The sequence below is a fragment of the Protopterus annectens genome, chromosome 3.part0 (assembly GCF_019279795.1).
Source record: "Protopterus annectens isolate FY-2018-M chromosome 3.part0, PAN1.0, whole genome shotgun sequence".
In the NCBI taxonomy this organism is placed as follows: Eukaryota; Metazoa; Chordata; order Ceratodontiformes; family Protopteridae; genus Protopterus; species Protopterus annectens.
In genome coordinates this window covers 1381109581-1381129053 of record NC_056731.1, presented here as the reverse complement: position 1 = coordinate 1381129053, position 19473 = coordinate 1381109581, and the positions used below count along the sequence as shown (strand labels likewise).

Below are 19473 nucleotides of genomic sequence, written 5' to 3'. Positions count from 1 at the left end.
CTCTCATAAATCTTCCACTCGGAAGATTTACCATAGCAAGTGGAAACGTTTTTCCTATTGGGCGCAGTCAAAGAATATAGATCCTTTCACTGCTTCCATTCAATCAGTTCTAGACTTTCTAGCCGAACTTTTCCACTCAGGTTCGTCCCCGTCTACCATCAAAGTTCAGTTGGCAGCAATATCGAACTTTCATGTTGGAGTCTCAGAGTCCTCCATTATGTCTCACAAACTCTGCAAAGCCTTTTTAAAGGGAGTTTTTCTCCTCAAACCACCAATCAGGGATCCTCCTCCTCAATGGGATCTCAACTTGGCTCTGGCGTCCTTAATTCTTCCCCCCTTTGAACCTGCGGCTTCATGTTCAATAAAGTTACTATCTTGGAAAACACTCTTTTTAGTAGCTATCACTTCAGCTAGAAGAGTCTCTGAACTCCATGCTCTGTGTAGTCAACCCCCTTACCTTGTGTTTCATAAGGACAGGGTGTCCTTACATACTAACCCGTCCTTTTTTCCCAAGGTAGCTTCACTGGCAAATTTGAATCAAACCATTGAACTTCCTGTGTTCTTCCCTAATTATTCCAATAGGTCAGAACAAAAGTTACACTGTTTAGATGTTCATCGCCAACTTAGGTACTATTTAGACAGGACCAAACAATTCAGAAAGTCTGATCAACTGTTTGTTTCTCATGCAGAAGGTAGAATGGGCCTTCCAGTTTCTAAAGTATCTCTCTCTAGATGGCTTACTTCGTTGATTACCCTTGTGTATGAGATCAGACATCAACAATTGCCATCCAAACCCAGGGCTCATTCAACTAGAGCTTTAGCCACTTCTATAGCTTTCCAAGATAGGCTGCCTATTGATTCGATTTGTTCTGCAGCTACTTGGGCTTCTCCCCATACCTTCATTTCTCATTATAAGTTGGACTTGGCCTCTAGAGACCGAGCCAACTTTGGTTCCACTGTACTCAAGAGTCTGTTCCGATAGGCCACCCGGGATAAGGTGCTAGGGATGCGGTCCCATCCAGCAAGAATGAAGGTGAGATAGACAACTTAACATTTAGAAGTTATGTACCTACCATAACGTTCCATGTTAGTTGTCTTCTTCTCGCCTTCTTTCTTGCGTCCCACCCTCCTTCCCCCTAGCCTGGACAGATCTAGAGGAGTTTTCTTTTGTTCCTTTTATGGAATTTCCTTGCTGGGCTTAGCTTTCAAACGAGATCTGAGGAGTCACCGCCTAGCATTGTGGGATATAGGGGAGCCTTGAGCCAGTGGAACTAGCTCTCGAGCTTTTAGAGTGGCCAAGTTGGAGCCGAGGATCGGCTCCGAACCCATCCAGCAAGAAAGAAGGCGAGAAGAAGACAACTAACATGGAACGTTATGGTAGGTACATAACTTCTAATTTTTGTTGTTCCTAGCGTTGTCCTTTCAGGATCAACCTCTTTCTGTCTGCTGGCAGGAAAGCTCTGAAGGGCTTTGCAACCCAACTTGTCTTTTAGTCTGCTCAGCTCAAGGTACTTGACAGTTTAGGTATGTGGCACCTGTTAAATCTTTAACAGGATATAACCCATATAGCCAAGGTACTGCAGCAGTGATCATTCAAACATCTACTGTTATTGTAAGTTCATCTTACAAAACTGTACTTTCCTAGGATTTCCAGTGGAGAAAATGTATTTCACTTGGTGTTATGTCAGTGGACCTGCTCTATAAACCAGGTGCACAAGATCTGCCTGAAGGATAATTCTGTCACCAGTATGTAATAGACAAGTGTAGAGTCTTGCTAGGGTATTCATCTGTGATTATGGCCAAACCAACATAATGCATGTGGCAGACCAGCATGTGTGATAAGGAGCTGCTTAGCACAACTGCAGTAGGAACCTGTGGGAAGATTGTGTTAGATCAACTCACAGTCACAGTAAAGTGCGAGCAGCTGTAGTAAACACAAAGTGGACACAAGCATCTAGGGTAGTCAGTGTGAAACCGCTTACACAAACTGTAACACTGATGTGCTGATCTATTGATGTAGCTGAATGATACAGGTATGCAGATAAATGTCTTGTGGAAAGAATTAAGGAAAGTATTCCTGGGTGGGATGGCAGCGGTGGTAATGAGGCCATAGAAACAGACATAAGACTGCAAAGTGAGGTGATGATGAAATCAGGGATGCAGAAGACAATGGAGAAGGGGGTGCAAAACTTACTCAAATATCAGTCTGAAGTCCTTACACCTAGAAAACGTCAAACACAGATGGATAGGAGGGGTACAGAAAAGTAACAAGATTTATTGATCTATATCAGTCCTGGCATCATCAGAGTTTGATCAGTGCATGTGCAATATAATGCAAATGTCTTGAAAAGCAAAATACTTACATATTCCTGAGAGGATTAGAACCATCAGCTTATCTCAAATACACTTTACCAAGCACTTAATTTGCAAGGTGAGTCAGAAACTGTCATGTGGATAGTTTCAGTGAAACACATAGCAGGTGATTGTTGCACACTTACAATGGAAGCAAGAAACAAAATAAGGTGTCATGGAATTTTAACCTGTAGCTCTCTACACTAATATGAGGGCTGTATTTACAAGATGAGCTACAGAAGATGTCACACTGAAACATATAGCAGGTGATTGTTACACATTCACAGAATGGAAGCAGGCATCAGGGGATTGGAACCCATTCCATTCTGTATTAATGGTCTAGTCAGTGCTGTACTTAAAAGAAGAGCCATAGAAACAGTCAATGCCAGTGAAGCACATAGCAAGTGATTATTATTTATTCACAGAATGGGAAAAAATTCAGGCCTCAGTGGATTTTAAACCTATGAATGTCTACACTAATTGTCAACAAAGTGCACAGCTACAAGGTGAGCCATAGAGCACACAACAGGTGGTTGTTGCACATTCATAGAATGGAAGCAGGGAGAAATATTTATGCATCATAGGATATGAGCCAAGTCAAGTACCTTATGCACTAATTTCCTCCCAAGCACTGCATTTACAAAGTGAGCCATTGAAGTTTAACACCATTTTGTACTTACAAACTCCCACACAATGATGATTATCTCATTTGTGCAACCAATGGTGGCTAAGGCCAATGTACATGGTAGAGAACAGTGACTTTACTTAAATGGTGTTCTACAATACGCAGTGCCATTAATTATTGGTTGTTCATGGGCATTGATGGTGCTCTCTGCGGGCCACTGAGTACAGTACAGTATTACTACAAAAATGTAAGTTATTTAGAAGCCCTATATGGGTATGTTTGTGGTGTGTTAATCTATTACTTTTATCAGATTAAAGGTTGGAAATGGAAGTTTAAGAAAGAGATGAAAAGGAGAAATAATTAGAGGGTAAAACAAATGGTGAGCAAATACAGAATAAGCAGGATGGAGGTGGGGTAGGACATAGGACAGCTGCCCATTTTATTTTTATAAAGAGAAGATTAAGTTAAGGAAGGAAGGAAGTATGGGAAGTAAGAGAAAGGTTAAGAGGAAGGTTAGGTAGCAGGGGGAGACAGATCTGGCTGATGGGGTGTGGGGTAACACAGCGATGGAGGGGGAGCACAATGGTGAAGGAGACATCAGACAAACAGAGGGAAGACAATGGTGACAGTAGGAATGAAGAACAGGGTTGGGCATGGACACAAAAAGGAGGGGAACATCAGGTTGTGAGATAGGATTGGGTGTTTGCAGCTGCAGTCTCTGCCAGCTGAGACCCAGTGGGGGGTTACTCATCACCCTGGGTACTGGCATCACTTGGCCCTAGCTCATATGGTGGAGTCAGTGTTTGCCAGGGACTAGACTCACTGAGTCATTGCACCATGTTTTCCATTTTGCTGATGTGAGCATTTTATCACTTGTCTGTGATATCCTCCACAGTCTTTGCCAGCTGCAGATGAGTGGCAGAGGTGTCACCCCCAATCATACCTCTTTAGATGGTTAAACTTGTACCATCTTCTGGTACAGGGCTAGCTGAAACATGTGGTGCAAGTAAGGCAAGATATGTTTCTGGTGGTAGTGGCGCTTATGCTGCCATCTGCAGGGGCCAACAGGACATATCAGTAAGGCGGGTGCAGGTTGATGTGCTACTGAATATACTAGCAGAAAAAATAGAGAGAAATAAACCAGTGAGCAAAATAAATGTATTTAAGAGAGATAGAGAATAGCGACAAGGTGGGGATACAATTACAGTAAAAAATGAAGTTTTTATTATGTTGATACTGTTACATTTAAGTATAATATACACATTGAACCACTAAATGTTCATGAATTTAACAAAACTGTTTGCGTGTATAAATGCAGAGGGAACATGCGTGGTTGAGAGATGATTAACAGAAGGAGCTACTTAGACAAGCAGGTGCCTGCAGTTAGAAATGCAGTTTGTTGTTTGAGAATACTGTACATATACAAAGAAAACATGCTGTTCAGGCATACATATTTCACTCACAGCTGATAGGTAAAGGAAACAAACTAATAAACTGGAAAATGTCCACTAATCCATAAGGTTTATGGATGTGGTGAGAGAGGACATGTAGGTGGTTGGTGTGAGAGAGCAAGATGCAGAGGACAGGAAGAAATGGAAAGAGATGATCCGCTGTGGCGACCCCTATCAGGAACAGCTGAAAGAAGAGAAGACAGGGGTTGGGAGGGTGGCCTAACGGTTAAGGTGTTTGCCTCACAAACACAAGGTGCAGGGTTTGAGTCTCACAAGGGATAATTGGCTAGGCTTAAAATGGCTCGCAAGAGCAGTTAGCTTAGTACTAATCTATGAACCTATGAACCTATAAACTAATAATGAGGATCTTATTTATTTGGCCACTGTAATACTACATTTATACTACTGAGACAGAAAAATCTATGTCAGATAGTTTTCATGATGACACAGCTGTGAGGCTAAGGTTTGGTGGGTTTGTACTCACAGGCACCCTCACAATGTGAGAACACAGTCTTAATATCCTGACCATTTACTCATTTACAGAAGAGAATGAACTCATAAACGCACTTATAACACTGCACGTCATACTGTACCTTTGAGCTAACCCACTACTGACAGATGTGTCACTGGTTTATGAAAGTTATACATTTTTTAATAAATCCCTACTGCTGTTAATATGAAAAGCAATACATTATGAAGCATGTATACTAACCTCAGCGCTCTCTTAGGTGCTCCAGTCTTCTACTGTGCAGCTGCCTATTCCTTTCAACCTCTTTAGGGTCTATAGTTATAAAACGAACATTATGATTCTACCAAGGATCACCTAATACTGCCTAACCTCTGTATATTAATTCTTAACTAACGATGTTCTATTCTGTTTGTATCTACTTATTCATCTCTGAAGACAGTTAAACATTAACCTACATACAAGTGGTATGCTTCTGGAATACAGTAATTGTATCTATACATATATCTGTGAAGAAATGTAAAATATGTTCTTGTATAATATTGTATGCATTTAGGAGAAAGTGTTGTAATTCTTAAAATTGCTATTTGTTAGATTGTTTTTTAAGTGGAGCTTTTCTCCCCGGGCTTCTGCTGAAAATGGACCTGTGTCCAGTCGGACTTTCCCGGTCAACAAATGTAAAATAAAATAAAATAAAATAAATGTAACAGTTGTAGATGGCACACACTGGCAGATTATTTGTGTAGCTAAGATAAGTTATACTTACAGTACAAAAGTGGTGACTGTTGCTTAACTTTATCCACTCCTGGTATAGGAGATCAGGATTGCTGTATCTCATGTCACTGTAGTAGCAGTGGCACTGTTCCTTCATGCATGGGATGCCAGTGGCACTGGTCACAACCTTCCTCAAACTATTCCAGGCTTTGGCTTTATTCCGATGCTCTTTATAACCCTCCTGCAGGACTCTCTGGTAGTTATCCTTATGGAGGAGGTCCAGAACATTTTGTGACTCTTCCTTATACCACCTCTGTACTCTAAAAAGAGAACTACCCTCTCCTTCTCCAGCTATGATGTCTCACCTTGAAGACTTTCAGGGAAAATTGACAGGGAATTTGTGCCCAGATAAGGTCTCACATGTCCAATCTGCCCATAAATGATCGATGTCAATGGGCAACTTATTTGCAATATGGATGGCAACCTCTGAAAATCTGGCTACTGTATTAATAGTGGCAGATCAAGGTGTGAAACATGGCAATGTTTGTTCCTATGTATGCTGAAAAGACATGTTCTACGGTGACTCCATTTTAGTCTAATATATCTGCTTGTATTAGGTAAGTGCTACTTCTTACTTATCCATTACTTTGTATTATTTATAGGTTCATAGGTTTTTACTAAACAGCTAAAATAGACCATCAAGAAGCCCTGCCATATTATGCAGTACTGTTTGAAAACCATCAATGCCCCCATTAAGCAGACCTCCTCATATTCCTGGTGAAAATTTGTGATCACTCATCCAAATTTCCAGAATGATTTTAAAGGTGGCTAAATAAGTGCTGTACTTGATAGGTAAAGGCAACGTATTCCAGAATTGGAGTGCCCCTGGGTTAGGTATCTATCATGTCATCTGGAATTGCTGATTTTAAAGTGTAGGTTTAGCTGTCTAGAAAAGATGTTTGCTTTACCACTTGTTCTATTTAGGTGAGAGTTCAAAGATTACTTGGTTATTCATAGCATGGAAAGCAAATAAGATATACCCCTTCAGAGGTCTGTATGATACTGAATAGAGTGACAGAGCTTTTGATCTATCAGAGTAACTAAGCGTACTGAGACTTTTTGGTGAGGAAACAATGAGGTCTCTCAAGCTGATGAGGTACATGCTAAAAGGTGCATTATACTCAACATTATATTCACCTAGATTTTTTTTGATGACTTCCAGATTGAATAAATCTTCCAGCTTTTAACTGCTATTTAACCTGCTATGGATCAGAGATGTCAGTTTGTCAGTACTATAAAATGTGTTGGCAAAAGTGTATTGAGGGCAAGATTATAAGCATACAATTAGTAGCCTGCAGGTTTGTTAGGCTGGATGGGAGATACATCTCTGAACTCATATCCAGAGTACTGTTTAACAGAATTTTAGTGTTGTATGCACTGTACATATGTCATTATCAAAACTATTTGTAATAGTCATGTGTCCTGGGTCAGTTGCAAGTCTGTGATTGTTTTGTAGGGGATATGTGCTCAATAAACCTAGATACCTGACAATTACTTAAAGAGTTGGATATAGATATCTAACTGTTAGGTACATATACAGCATACTATATGGCCTTGGAGGAAAGTTGTAGTGGTGTTAACATTTGTAAGGACCATGTAGGAACAAGGCTGTTAAGATGTTATTTCCAGTATTTTCCATACCAACAGAGCAAGTCCTAAAAAACAGAGCACCCAGAAGAAGACAGCTGCATTTGATGCATCAATGACATCCACCTGCAAGCCTAGATTGTCTGATGTTGAGAATGAGGTGGTACTTCAGACACCTGGTATTCGTGGCACATGGCTGTTTGATGTCCTTGTAGCCAACAAGCCCTACAGTGACTGACACAGTTAAGGGGTGTAGAGAATACAGAGAATGTGACCACTGCATCCCAAACCCAGACCATGGGTACAGTCTCTATCACTGCAGATACCCAGTCTATCCAGTCATCCCAGACCATGGGTACAGTCTCTATCACTGCAGATACCCAGTCTACCCAGACATCCCAGACCATGGGTACAGTCTCTATCGCTGCAGATACCCAGTCTACCCAGACATCAGAGTGAGAATAGGTTGATAGGTACACTACTGATCAGGGAAGTGTGCTACCCCCAATAGACAGATGTCTGAATCTGCCTCTAGCACTAATGAGCAGAGAAGTCTACACAAGGGAGTTGATAATCATGCTTGCTTGAGACATGGTTGCTACCATCCCCTTAAAGTTGGTGTGTCACTTGCCACAGCCTTTCTATGTGTAAGGCCATCATAAAGGCACAGGCTAGTACTACCACAGCCATGGAGGAGACAGTGAGGATGATCCATTCTGAGCATGCTGACCTACGGGAGTACATATCTCATATCTGTGATTCCTTAGCTAGACTGAATCACACACTATAATATGCAATGTCTTCTCTGGCTTGCCTGCCAGGGGTGAATGGCTATCCTCATAACCAGTCATATGCTACATCCACAGATGTTAGCCAATGTGGCCATGGGTGAGTGACATCCCAATCCTGCATTGGTAGCACTTCCACAGCAACATCTATTGTGAAGGTGTCTACTGTCAGGAGAGGCTACCCCCATGGTTGTGGCCATTGTCATACTGGTACATCTCCTAGCAGTCATTGCTCAAGGTCATGCAGTCCACCAGCATCTAGCCAAGGTCATGGCACATTTATTACAACTCCTGGCAGAGCCAGCACTCTTGGCAGAGGAGAGCATGGGATGCTAAACCCTCTGTCATGCATGCCCTGGACTTGTCCAGCAAAATGAGTCATTGTGCAGCACTGTCTGCTGAGGCTGTGTCCCTGCATACCCACACTCACACCACCACAACTCCCAACACATCTCACCTCTCTCACATCCACTGACCCTGGCCCATATCAACATTAACCCCTACATATTAGTAATGACTCTTCACATAAAACACTTTTTGTACATACTGCTCCACACTCATACACACATTCTTCCTTGTGAAAGACATGCACTTCTGTGCTCCTTTCTCTACCTTTGGAAATTATGATAGCTGAGCCCTGTGCTTTATACATTGTTACTTGGGTTTCCTATGTCTGATGTGCAGTGTGGTCAGCCTATGCATGGGTAAGCACAGTCTAGTGTTGGTTTTGCATGTATCAGTTTTTTTGTAATAGATTCTGTCTGGCATGATCATCTCCTGCTTCTGCCTTCTCCACTGACTCAGCTTCCTCTGCCTCTTGGGCTGGGAATTGCTGCCCCTGCAAGAGCCCACCTTGCTGCAACTACTTCCTAAGTATAATATTGTTTAAGACTGCACACACTGGCACTATTTTTGCACATGTGGCAGGGTCATACTGTAAGGCACCACCATATGAACCTAGACAGTGAAAGCGTGCTTTCAGCAGCCCAAACACAGACTCAGTAATATTTGTGGTTTTCGGGGCTTTGCTATTTCCTCCACTGTGGTGCGATCTTGGAGTTGGTATATTTAAGTAGCGTATGAGTTGGGGTGTGGGGGGCGAAGCACCCCACTTTAGTTTAAGTTTTAGGTTGCAGTTTTTTTTTTTTTTTTTTTTTTTGTTAGGGAACAGCAATTTATTTTTCCCTGGGAAAAAAGAATCTCTGTTCTTTGTGTTTGCTGTTTTAATGTTTCGGACACTGAGGTTCGATATTACATCGTTCAAACTTTTTGAAGTTCGGCAATGTAATATAGATCCGCATTCATGGTCTGCTTGATTTTGTGAATTTCTTATGGATGTCATGAGCCTGGATTAGAAGGCACATCTGGCCCCTGTGGGAAGTTACCCTTTGTAAACCATTGGTACAGGTCACAAGTGTGCCATATGTGAGAGATGAACTGCAAGGGTGGCCTGCATAGACATTGTAGATTATACCTTGTACATTGCTGCCCGCATGCCAGTTGATAGATTGATACACATTGACTTTTTCATGTACCTCCTAACCAGTTCATCAGGTGGTGCCTTTATTTCAGTGTGGGTACAGTCTATGGTTCCACCTCAGGAAATTGGGCTAGCTATACCATATAACTTACACATGGTGCTGGCTTTCTTCTCTGGAGTACGAGCAACCACATATGCTCTAACACATGCTGAAACATGACATTGAGGATCTGATGGAATATTCTTGAGACAGATGCCTATGACTCCCCCACTGTGTCCCCAGTAGGTTGCTAACAGGTTTGTGAAGCTAATATACATAGAGACATACTTACCTTAGTATCCACTGGGATAGGTACTGCACAAATCCCATAGGGCTGCAGATGATGCTGACACATTTCTACAGTTTGCTTGATAGTGTCTGTATCAACACAGTACTGGTTCAGTATGTTGGTGTCATGGAGGCCATGATATGTTTAGTGGGGTTGATAACACTGTGCTTTTTGGGGCGACATCATTCACGATTGGGCTTTGCTGCTGCAATGAAAGCCTCCTGCATATACACATTTGCTATGGCTGCAGCAACCCCTAACACTTTTCTGTGATCTCCTTAGTTTGAACACAGGCTTATTGTCAGATTCAAATGTACTGTGGGCACAGTGCCATTGACCGGCATTTAAACATTTCTGAATCACTCCACCAACTTGTTTTGCTCGTTATCATACACAGCACTTTATTATGTGGTCATTAGTATATAGTTCAACCTATCACATTATTTGGGCCAGCCACATTATGTAGTCTGGTTTTCTGAATTGCACACACTCTCACATGATCACTTGCCACTCAAATTTGTTTAGCAAAACGAGGTAGTTTTCTGAATCTGGCCCTTGATTTTAAATTCTGAGGAAATTCCACCAGTACAGAGTATTCTCATTCACTTAAACGTTTCTGTCCAGACTGGTGTTTTGGATGGTCAAAACTGTGCAGGCTCCTGCTTAAGTGTAACATAACACAAAGATACATGCATGGCAGGAATATTGTTTCATTTTTACTGAATCTAAAACTATAGTAATTATTTTGTTCTTTTTTGTTTTCTAGGAAATAACTGCAAGGTTTATATCTAAGGAGCTGAAAAACAGATGGTCTTCCCTAAGAATGGCAATTATGCAGCATCCAGAAGCAAGAAAGCTTCTTGCCCAGGGGAAAAAATGCGCTGTTTGTAGTGAATATTTCCTGAACACTTGGTTAGAATGCGTCAAGTTTATAAATGTTAAAAAGGTAAAATGTGTATCAGATTTTTTTTCATGCCTTTTCATGTCCTTCTTCTCCAACAAACCATCACTTCATATAAAGAGATACTACCATAAGCTTTTATGTCAGTCATTATTCATTTTTACTGATTGTGTTAGAAAAAAACTTACCCAACTACAAATACAGACTCTGAAAACATCAGAACTATGACTCGTAGTCTGAAATTCTTTTAAAGTAGTAAAACAGTACAACTTGCTCTATACCAATCTGCTGATCTGCACTGCTGCACTGCTGCACTGTTTTATGTTCCATAGTCATGCATATTCATACAAGAGCAACATCTCATTACTGGAGAATTTTCATTATTATGAATAACTCTGCTGAACAGTTTTTCACTTCTCATTTGAGCTGCATACGAATCAGACCACTTACAGGTACAAACCCTCACAGTAGTCACACAGACACGCACTCATGCATACACACACACACACACAAACACACACGCAGTCTGACATCGGACACTGTATCTTTCTCAGGTACTATCAAACAGATAAGGTTACGTGGATCAAAGCCATGCTATAAATTGTGGCACTGCTCTACCCAGCCACCCTGTGCAATACTATAAACTACATACAACTTACAGAATATTTGAGTAATGCAGAGTATGAGAGCACTATCAGAAAGGATGTTAAGACTGGATCCAGAATATGCCATGCCCAGAAACTCGGATACTCAAGCACATTCACACAGAGTCACACAGATATACATAAATGCATCCAGTGCCTTTACACCATGTAACCAAGATCTCCCTATTCACACAAGAAACAGTTCGCATCAGATAGTTGTCATATATCACACACACACACACGCACACACACACACACACACACACACACTGCTATTACTACTGCTACTACTACATACCTGCATCAGTAATCTGTGTAGGGTAAGGTTCTCCCTTTTCCCCTGCACAGATTCCCACAACTGGAATGCATAGCTTCATGCTACTGCCTAGCAGTGTACATTTATGTATTTTTCTATTTAGTATGGAGTGCAGGATTTCTATTCTGGAAAAATATCCTACGTGTGTAGCTCACTGGACTGCTAATGGGCCTGATTAGCATTGGCCCTTCCCCAGAAATATCATATTTGCATGCAGCACCCAGGCACTCCTTAACCAGTACAGTCTACCGTTTTGTTATCTGTTGAAAATAGAATATCTTATAGGACAATAAGTAAGTATTAGGTTAGCTGCCTGTGTGGGCCATTTTAAATTTAGCCGATTTCTTTCAGTAAGAATCAAACCCCGCACTACTTGTCTGTGAGGTAAATACTGTAGCCATTATGCCAGTCCCCAACCTCCCACCTTCCAACTTCCTTAAAACTTTCAAATGCATTTTTAAATTCTGTACATATTTTGAACGCATAATTTCCTTAGGAAGACAGCTATATGCATGTATCTGTTTTAATGTGAAAAATGCATTTTCACTGTGCTATCCACCCTGTATCTTAAATCTATGGCCTCTTGATTTTTATATTTCCTTTTCTGAAATACGGAACCCTGTTGGTCCCTGCTGTTTTTTCAAAGTGCGTAGACATTTTATGAAGTTCTTACAGTTTTCCTACAGAATATATGTACGTTTTAAAATCTCTTTTAATATGGTTTCTGATACATATTCTGAACATTTTTGATTTGTCTTTATGTATACTTCCTCTATCCCAAATAGATAGAACTGCCTCCTACAATAGCTCTTGGTTATTGCATTACCCAGTGAGTACATCAACTTAATTGTGTGTAGGTTCAATACCCAGAAACAGACATTATTTTAAGGGAGAGGAGTTGCCATAATGGTTAGGGTCTTTACCTCAGAGATTCAAGGTGCAATGTTTAATTCTAACCACTGGTTATTAGCTAGGTTTGTAATAGTCTCCTGACTGATAACCTAGTTATTTCCTATGAACCTAGCCTATATTTTTGGGAATTGCAATTTTCACTATTTGTGCTACCAAATAGAATGTCATTACCTATCTAAACATGAAAATAACTTATTTTTTTATGGGTGATGCATTGTTATATGCACAATCCCTCTTCCACTGGAATCATATGAGTCATTGTATTACATAAATATTATCCAATAATATAATGATATATTTGCATGCAAGGTGCACAGTACCCCTACATATCTGTGCTCAATATCTGTGAATACTACAGCAGTGTTACTATAGTGCATCTCTAACATACCTCACTCCTTTATAGTACTGAAACAGACAAAGGAGAGAAAAACTTTATGTTTGAATACAATGGTAATGTGTATTGAGAATATTCCTGGTATGTGAGATATACAGCAGTGATTTTCACACATACACTCACATACATTTATGTATAGGTTCATAGGTTTATAGGAAAGTACTAGGCTAACTGCCCTTGTGGCAATTTTAAACCTATCCAATTTCCCTTTTTGTACTCAAAATAATTTATCCTATTTACTTATAGACTAGCCTTACCTGTCCCATGATCAATAATTATACATTACCCCTAATGATAATAAATGGGATCATACCATAAATCATTTGAAGGGACCCATGCATAGGATAAAGCACTTAGGAGCTGCCTCAGTCCGTTAAGAGTACAGAGTTAGTCCTCAGGTAAATTTTCTGTTTCCCATCCTTAGATCTAAGTTGCACTTGAAAATTGACAGGGATGAACTTTGTTTTATGTGAAAAGGGAGTATGTTCCACAGCAGCATATGAAATGAAACACTGGTATGTCCTTACAAAATCATGTACCAAAACTACAGGAGGTTTAAGGCATTAAAAGTGAAAACTGTAGATTTGCTGGGTTGAATGGTTTGTCTATATGACTTTTTTATCCTTTGGTTTGGAGTGTGTGTGTGTGTGTGTGTGTGTGTGTGTGTGTGTGTGTGTGTGTGTGTGTGTGTGTGTGTGTGTGTGTGTGTGTGTGTGCGTGCGCGTGTGTGTGTGTGTGTCTGTTTGCCATCAAAATTTGGAAGGCTCATTCTCGAACAGCGTGTGGCTGAAAGTATGATCTGATGCTGTCAGTTTTCATTTTATCCTCACATCTAGGTTCAGATCCGAACCCTCAGATCCAACTCAGCTGTTGCAATAGTTCGTGGCAACCAAAATGCTCTCAAGCACCCTCCCTTACTGTAATGCCTCTCTCCCAATCACCTCAGATCTTGTTTGCTGCTTTACGAAGATGTGGTCATCTTTGACATTTTTGAGCAGTTAAGGTTTTTTTCAGTAGTTATATTATCTTTCTTTTACAGTTGTGTAAAATCTTTTGCCCTTTTGATCTTTGAAAAGCCATTTTTCCTTCTTCTGACTCTTCTCTGAGTTTTACTTGATTTTTTGATTTAGTAAAACTTTCTTCCTGTTTCCCATTCCCACCCTCCCTTTTTTTATTCTTAAAAAAAAAAAAAAAAAAAAAGTAATAGTTTTAGTGTTTCTCCTTAACAGATTTCTTGATAGTTGCTATCTTGTTGTGTTGTGTGTTTTTTCTTCTTGTTTCCTTCCTTGGTTGAGTGTGCTCTGCCCTGGTTATGGCAGAAAAACCAAATAAGCTGGCTGGCTTTAAAAAATGTTCAAAGTGCAGTCACAAAATCCCGATCAGTGACTCACACAGTATGTGTTTATTGCCTTAGTCTGTCCCATCTCCAAGAGGACTGTGACATTTGTAAATCTTTTAATCACAGAGCTCTAATAGTGCATAGAAATAATCTGATTTTGAAAAGCATGTTGCTCTTCTCATTTGGGGAGGCCATTTCTGGCACAGAAAAAAGAAGACTGATTCATTCTCTAAATCTGGATGTTCCAGCCCATCTTCCTCCCTGTCCTTCAGAGGTTCAGACAGAGGGAGAAAAAGACCTTCGATGGCTCCAAAAGTTTCTGCAGAGCCAACTCAAAGACTTGCCAAACACTTGGATCCAAAGGAGGCTTCTTTGGATCCCACAACCTCGAAGACTCCTCCATCAGCTCCGGCAGCTTCAGATCTGAGTCTCTCTGTGTCTAAAAATAGGTCGGATCCATCACTGTTGGATCCAATGGGGAGTCCATTTAAGCCAGTTTTGCCCAGGACTCTGTACTTTTGATCTATAGATCTGGTTCCATCCAGGGTTGTATCACCATTCTTGGAAAGGCGAAGGTCTCCATCAGTGTCCTCGACTCATTCCACTAGAAGCCTTACAGAAGATGATGTGGAGAGGATGGCAAGAAGATCCTCTGGGTGCAAGATTTGCCAGACCCCTTTCAGCTCCTACACATAAGGATCAGGAGTTTTGAATCTTATCATCCCCATTTCATGTTTCTCCTCCAACCCCACTGGAAGTTTCGGAGTCATTGGGTCTGATCCGCATGATTCTGTCAATGCTGGAGCTGAGGATCCATCCTTCCTCAGCTCTGACTGCTGCTCTGTGACATTTGTAAATCTTTTAATCACAGAGCTCTAATAGTGCATAGAAATAATCTGATTTTGAAAAGTATGTTGCTCTTCTCGTTTGGGGAGGCCATTTCTGGCACAGAAAAAAGAAGACTGATTCATTCTCTAAATCTGGATGTTCCAGCCCATCTTCCTCCCTGTCCTTCAGAGGTTCAGATAGAGGGAGAAAAAGACCTTCGATGGCTCCAAAAGTTTCTGCAGAGCCAACTCAAAGACTTGCCAAACACTTGGATCCAAAGGAGGCTTCTTTGGATCCCACAACCTCAAAAACTCCTCCATCACCTCCGGCAGCTTCAGATCTGAGTCTCTCTGTGTCTAAAAATAGGTCGGATCCATCACTGTTGGATCCAATGGGGAGTCCATTTAAGCCAGTTTTGCCCAGGACTCTGTACTTCTGATCTATAGATCTGGTTCCATCCAGAGTTGTATCACCATTCTTGGAAAGGCAAAGGTCTCCATCAGTGTCCTCGACTCGTTCCACTAGAAGCCTTACAGAAGATGATGTGGAGAGGATGGCAAGAAGATCCTCTGGGTGCAAGATTTGCCAGACCCCTTTCAGCTCCTACACATAAGGATCAGGAGTTTTGAATCTTATCATCCCCATTTCATGTTTCTCCTCCAACCCCACTGGAAGTTTCGGAGTCATTGGGTCTGATCCGCATGATTCTGTCAATGCTGGAGCTGAGGATCCATCCTTCCTCAGCTCTGACTGCTGCTCTGAGTTCCTCTGCCCATTTGGAGTCATTGACCCCTCGGGGTTGTAGCGATCCTGTCAAGTCCAAGAGGGGTGGGTTCAGCACCAAAGTTCTCTGAGCCTTCTCCCTGTCTCAGAGTTTTGGCCCTGATCAGCCTGGCCCTGACTTCAACTTTAAGACTACTGTCTCCTGAAGTTGAGGGAGCCAAGAGCAGAGGACACTGTCCTTCAGGTTGAAGTTCCTTTATTTCTCGGGGGCAGTCAGTTTTGAAGCTCTGGAGAGTGCTATGTCTGCTTTGGCAGTCCAGACAGAGTCTGCACCATTGGATCTGCAGTCTTCTACCTTGCAGACCTTGCCCTACATGTCTCTGCCAGACCTCCCACAGGGACAGCGGGTCCATAAGCCCTAGGCTAACTAACAGGGTTCCCCCTCCCCCTCCTCCTCCTCTGATATCTCCCCAGAGCTCCCCACAGAGAAGGCTTCTGAGAAGAGGAGGTGCAACAGGAAGCACCTGGACTCCATGGAAGAGTCCATCACCCAAGACACTGACCTCGATGAAGGTGAGGGATCCCCTCAGTCACCCCCTAATGATGTTTCCTTCAGTGTCATCTTTGAGAGCTTGATGAAGAGGGGTGGCTGGAAGTCTAACAATCCCTCATCTGAGGAGTCGGTGTACCTGGCAGCATTTGGATCCTGCCCATCTACCTCCTGGGTGACCCCACCCACCGATGAGCTCATCAAGTTGATCTCTCGGTGAGAGTGGGAAGCTCCAGACTCCATTGAACCAAACCCCATAGACTGAATAAAATAATAGTGCTTGAGGATAAGAAGTTTTGTTCAAAAGCTGTTCCAGTAGATGCCATGGTCATGGCGGCAGCCACAAAGAAAGAACTTGCTGGGGAGAGTTCTATTCTCCATCCTCCTAATAAGAATTCTAGGATGATGGCTAGATGTGAGAAGCCCGTGTTTTCTTCAGCAACCTTTGCCCTGAAGTCACTGAATTATCTTTCTCTTTTTACCAGACTGCAGAGGGATCTAATCAAGGAGCTCACAGATACACTCTCAGGAGTCATGTCTGAATAGGTACAGGCTTCCGTTACCTCACAGCTGGCCACCCTACATTCGATTGCAAAATCATCCATGAGGCTTATTTCACATATAGCTGAAGGGGACTGGAGACCAATACTGGATCTCAGCAGACTAAACAAATCATTTCAGTGGAGCAAGTTCCGGATGGTATTGGTTCAGTCCATCCTTCCATTCTTGGAAAAGGATGATTGGATGTGCTTCAGGATGTGTACTACCATATAAAGATGGACAGGCAATCCATTAGTCATTTGCACTTCCAGCTAGGAGCCACTCACTACCAACTCAGAGCACTGCCATTTGGTCTCACTACAGCCCCCAGAATGTTCACCAAATGTATGGCAGTAGTAGCAGGTCACTTAAGACTACAAGGATTCCAGGTGTTTCCATATCTAAATGACTGGCTCATCACCTCTCCAACCAGGCATCTACTTCTGTAAGCAAGAGAAACAGTTCTTCAGACTTGCTCTTTGTTAGGTAACACAGTAAATTATGAAAAGTCAAACCTATACCTCTCTCAAGAATTGGACATCATAGGAGCAAACATAAACAGAATTGAAATGATAGCATGCCTTCCATCATCAAGAGTGGTGACTATAAGAGATCAAATCAAAAATTTAGTACACAATTCAAACAGTACTTCAGGTCTTGGGGTCTATCGCAGCGGCAATAATACTGGTTCCATTAGTGAGATTCCATATGAGAGTATTACAGTGGCTTCTCGCGGTGCAATGGTCCAGCCTTCATCAATCTTTATCATCCACGGTAAGGATTATGAGTACATGCAAGATGGATCTGTCATGGTGGATTTACTTAGAACAGCTCACTCAAGGTTACCCCTTTGTCCCCCCAATTCCCAGGGTTACAGTGACTATGGATGATTCCCAGATGGGGGGGGCATTATTTGGGAAGAACATTCCAAGGCACGTGGTCTATTCAAGAGGCCAAGTCACACATAAACATCCAGGAGATGAGAGAAGTGCTACTAGCGTTGCAAGCCTTTCATAATGCTCTCCCTTGCTGGATGATTGCGATTCACTCAGACAACATGTTGGTAGTCTGATTCATCAGGGGTCTAGGGAAGTAAATATTGTGGGAAGAAATATCCAGGGAATTGTTATGGCTAAGCTTGTATAGGCCCTAGGGCCGATAGCCTAGTACCAACCTATGAACAAGCAAGGGGAACCAGATCATACCCGTTATGATGAGATGCACTAAGAGTGTGGCAGTGGGCAATCTCATCTAACCACTTTCTGGTAGCAATGTACATTCTGGGAAAGTCCAACGTGATAGCAGACAGGTTGAGCAGGTCCATTATAATGCCTCACAAGTGGTCCCTCAATCAGAAAGTGGCAGAAGACGTATTCTGCAAGTGGGGCCAGCCTTGCTGCTACCTATTTGCGTCCCCTCTGAACAACAAATGCAGCAGCTACTTTGCCTTGATCCCCCCAAGAGGGGAGCCCTCCAGGGAGTCTCTCACTCATGATTGGCTTTTGTTATATGCCTTCCCCCCCGACCCCATTAATCCCCAGATATCTTCAGAAAGTGAACATGTTGAAGAGAAACATAATCCTCATTGCCCCATACTGGCCTTGATAGATCTGTTTTCCCTTTAATTGGCCTCACCTACAGAAGAAGCCATGGATTCTGGATCCAATTCCGGACGTCCTGTCGCATCCAAAAGGAATGCCTCATCCGAACATTTACAGTCTCAGAATGACAGCTAGGTATCTCCAGTTCTGCTGATAGCCAGACAGCCTATGCTCTCTTCCCCAGTGTGCCATATCCTGTTGTCTTCTCATAGACTGTCTACATGTAAGTTGTAGAGCAGTAAATGGAGAAGATTCATTCATTGGTCTCAACAGAATGATGTACATACTTTTTCAGCTCCCATCCATGCAATTCTAGAGTTTTTGACAAAGCTGTTTAACAAGGGAGCAGCTTATTCAACAATAAAAATGCAGCTAGCTGCAGTTTCTAACTTTCACATTGGTTTTGATGGTTCCTTCTTGGCATCACATAAGCTATGCAAAGCTTTCTTGAGCGGAACTCTTTAGTCAAGCACCCTTATAAGGATCCTTCACCACCTTCAGACTTAAATTAAGTACTACAAAAACATATACAACTTCCCTTTGAACCAGCGGCTACCTGTCAGCTTAAATTTCTGTCTTGGAAAACTATATTCTTGGTAACCATCACATCCACAAGGAGAATTTCTGAGATTCTGGCATTGTCTTCCCAACCACCATATTTGATCTCTCACAAAGACAGGGTCATTGTACATACTAAGCCTTCATTCTTACCAAAGATAGTTTCAGAATTTACTATCAACCAATCCATTAATCTGCCAGTTTTCTTCCCAAATTTCTCTAATAAAGGTGAATACATGTTGCATTTGCTAGACAACTATGTTTTTGCCTTCATAGAACAAAGAACATAAGAAAACGAAGTCAATTATTTGTTTC

General features: G+C 41.8%; 1 protein-coding gene across 1 annotated transcript in view; it reads left to right on the top strand.

Moving 5' to 3' along the window:
* The window catches only part of LRRC69 (leucine rich repeat containing 69), a 902784-nt gene that overhangs the window by 718114 nt on the left and 165197 nt on the right, over nucleotides 1-19473 (top strand). Inside the window, exon 7 of the mRNA XM_044065468.1 lies at nucleotides 10619-10798. Coding sequence (XP_043921403.1) covers nucleotides 10619-10798 — 180 coding nt within the window. The remainder of the gene's footprint in view (nucleotides 1-10618; nucleotides 10799-19473) is intronic.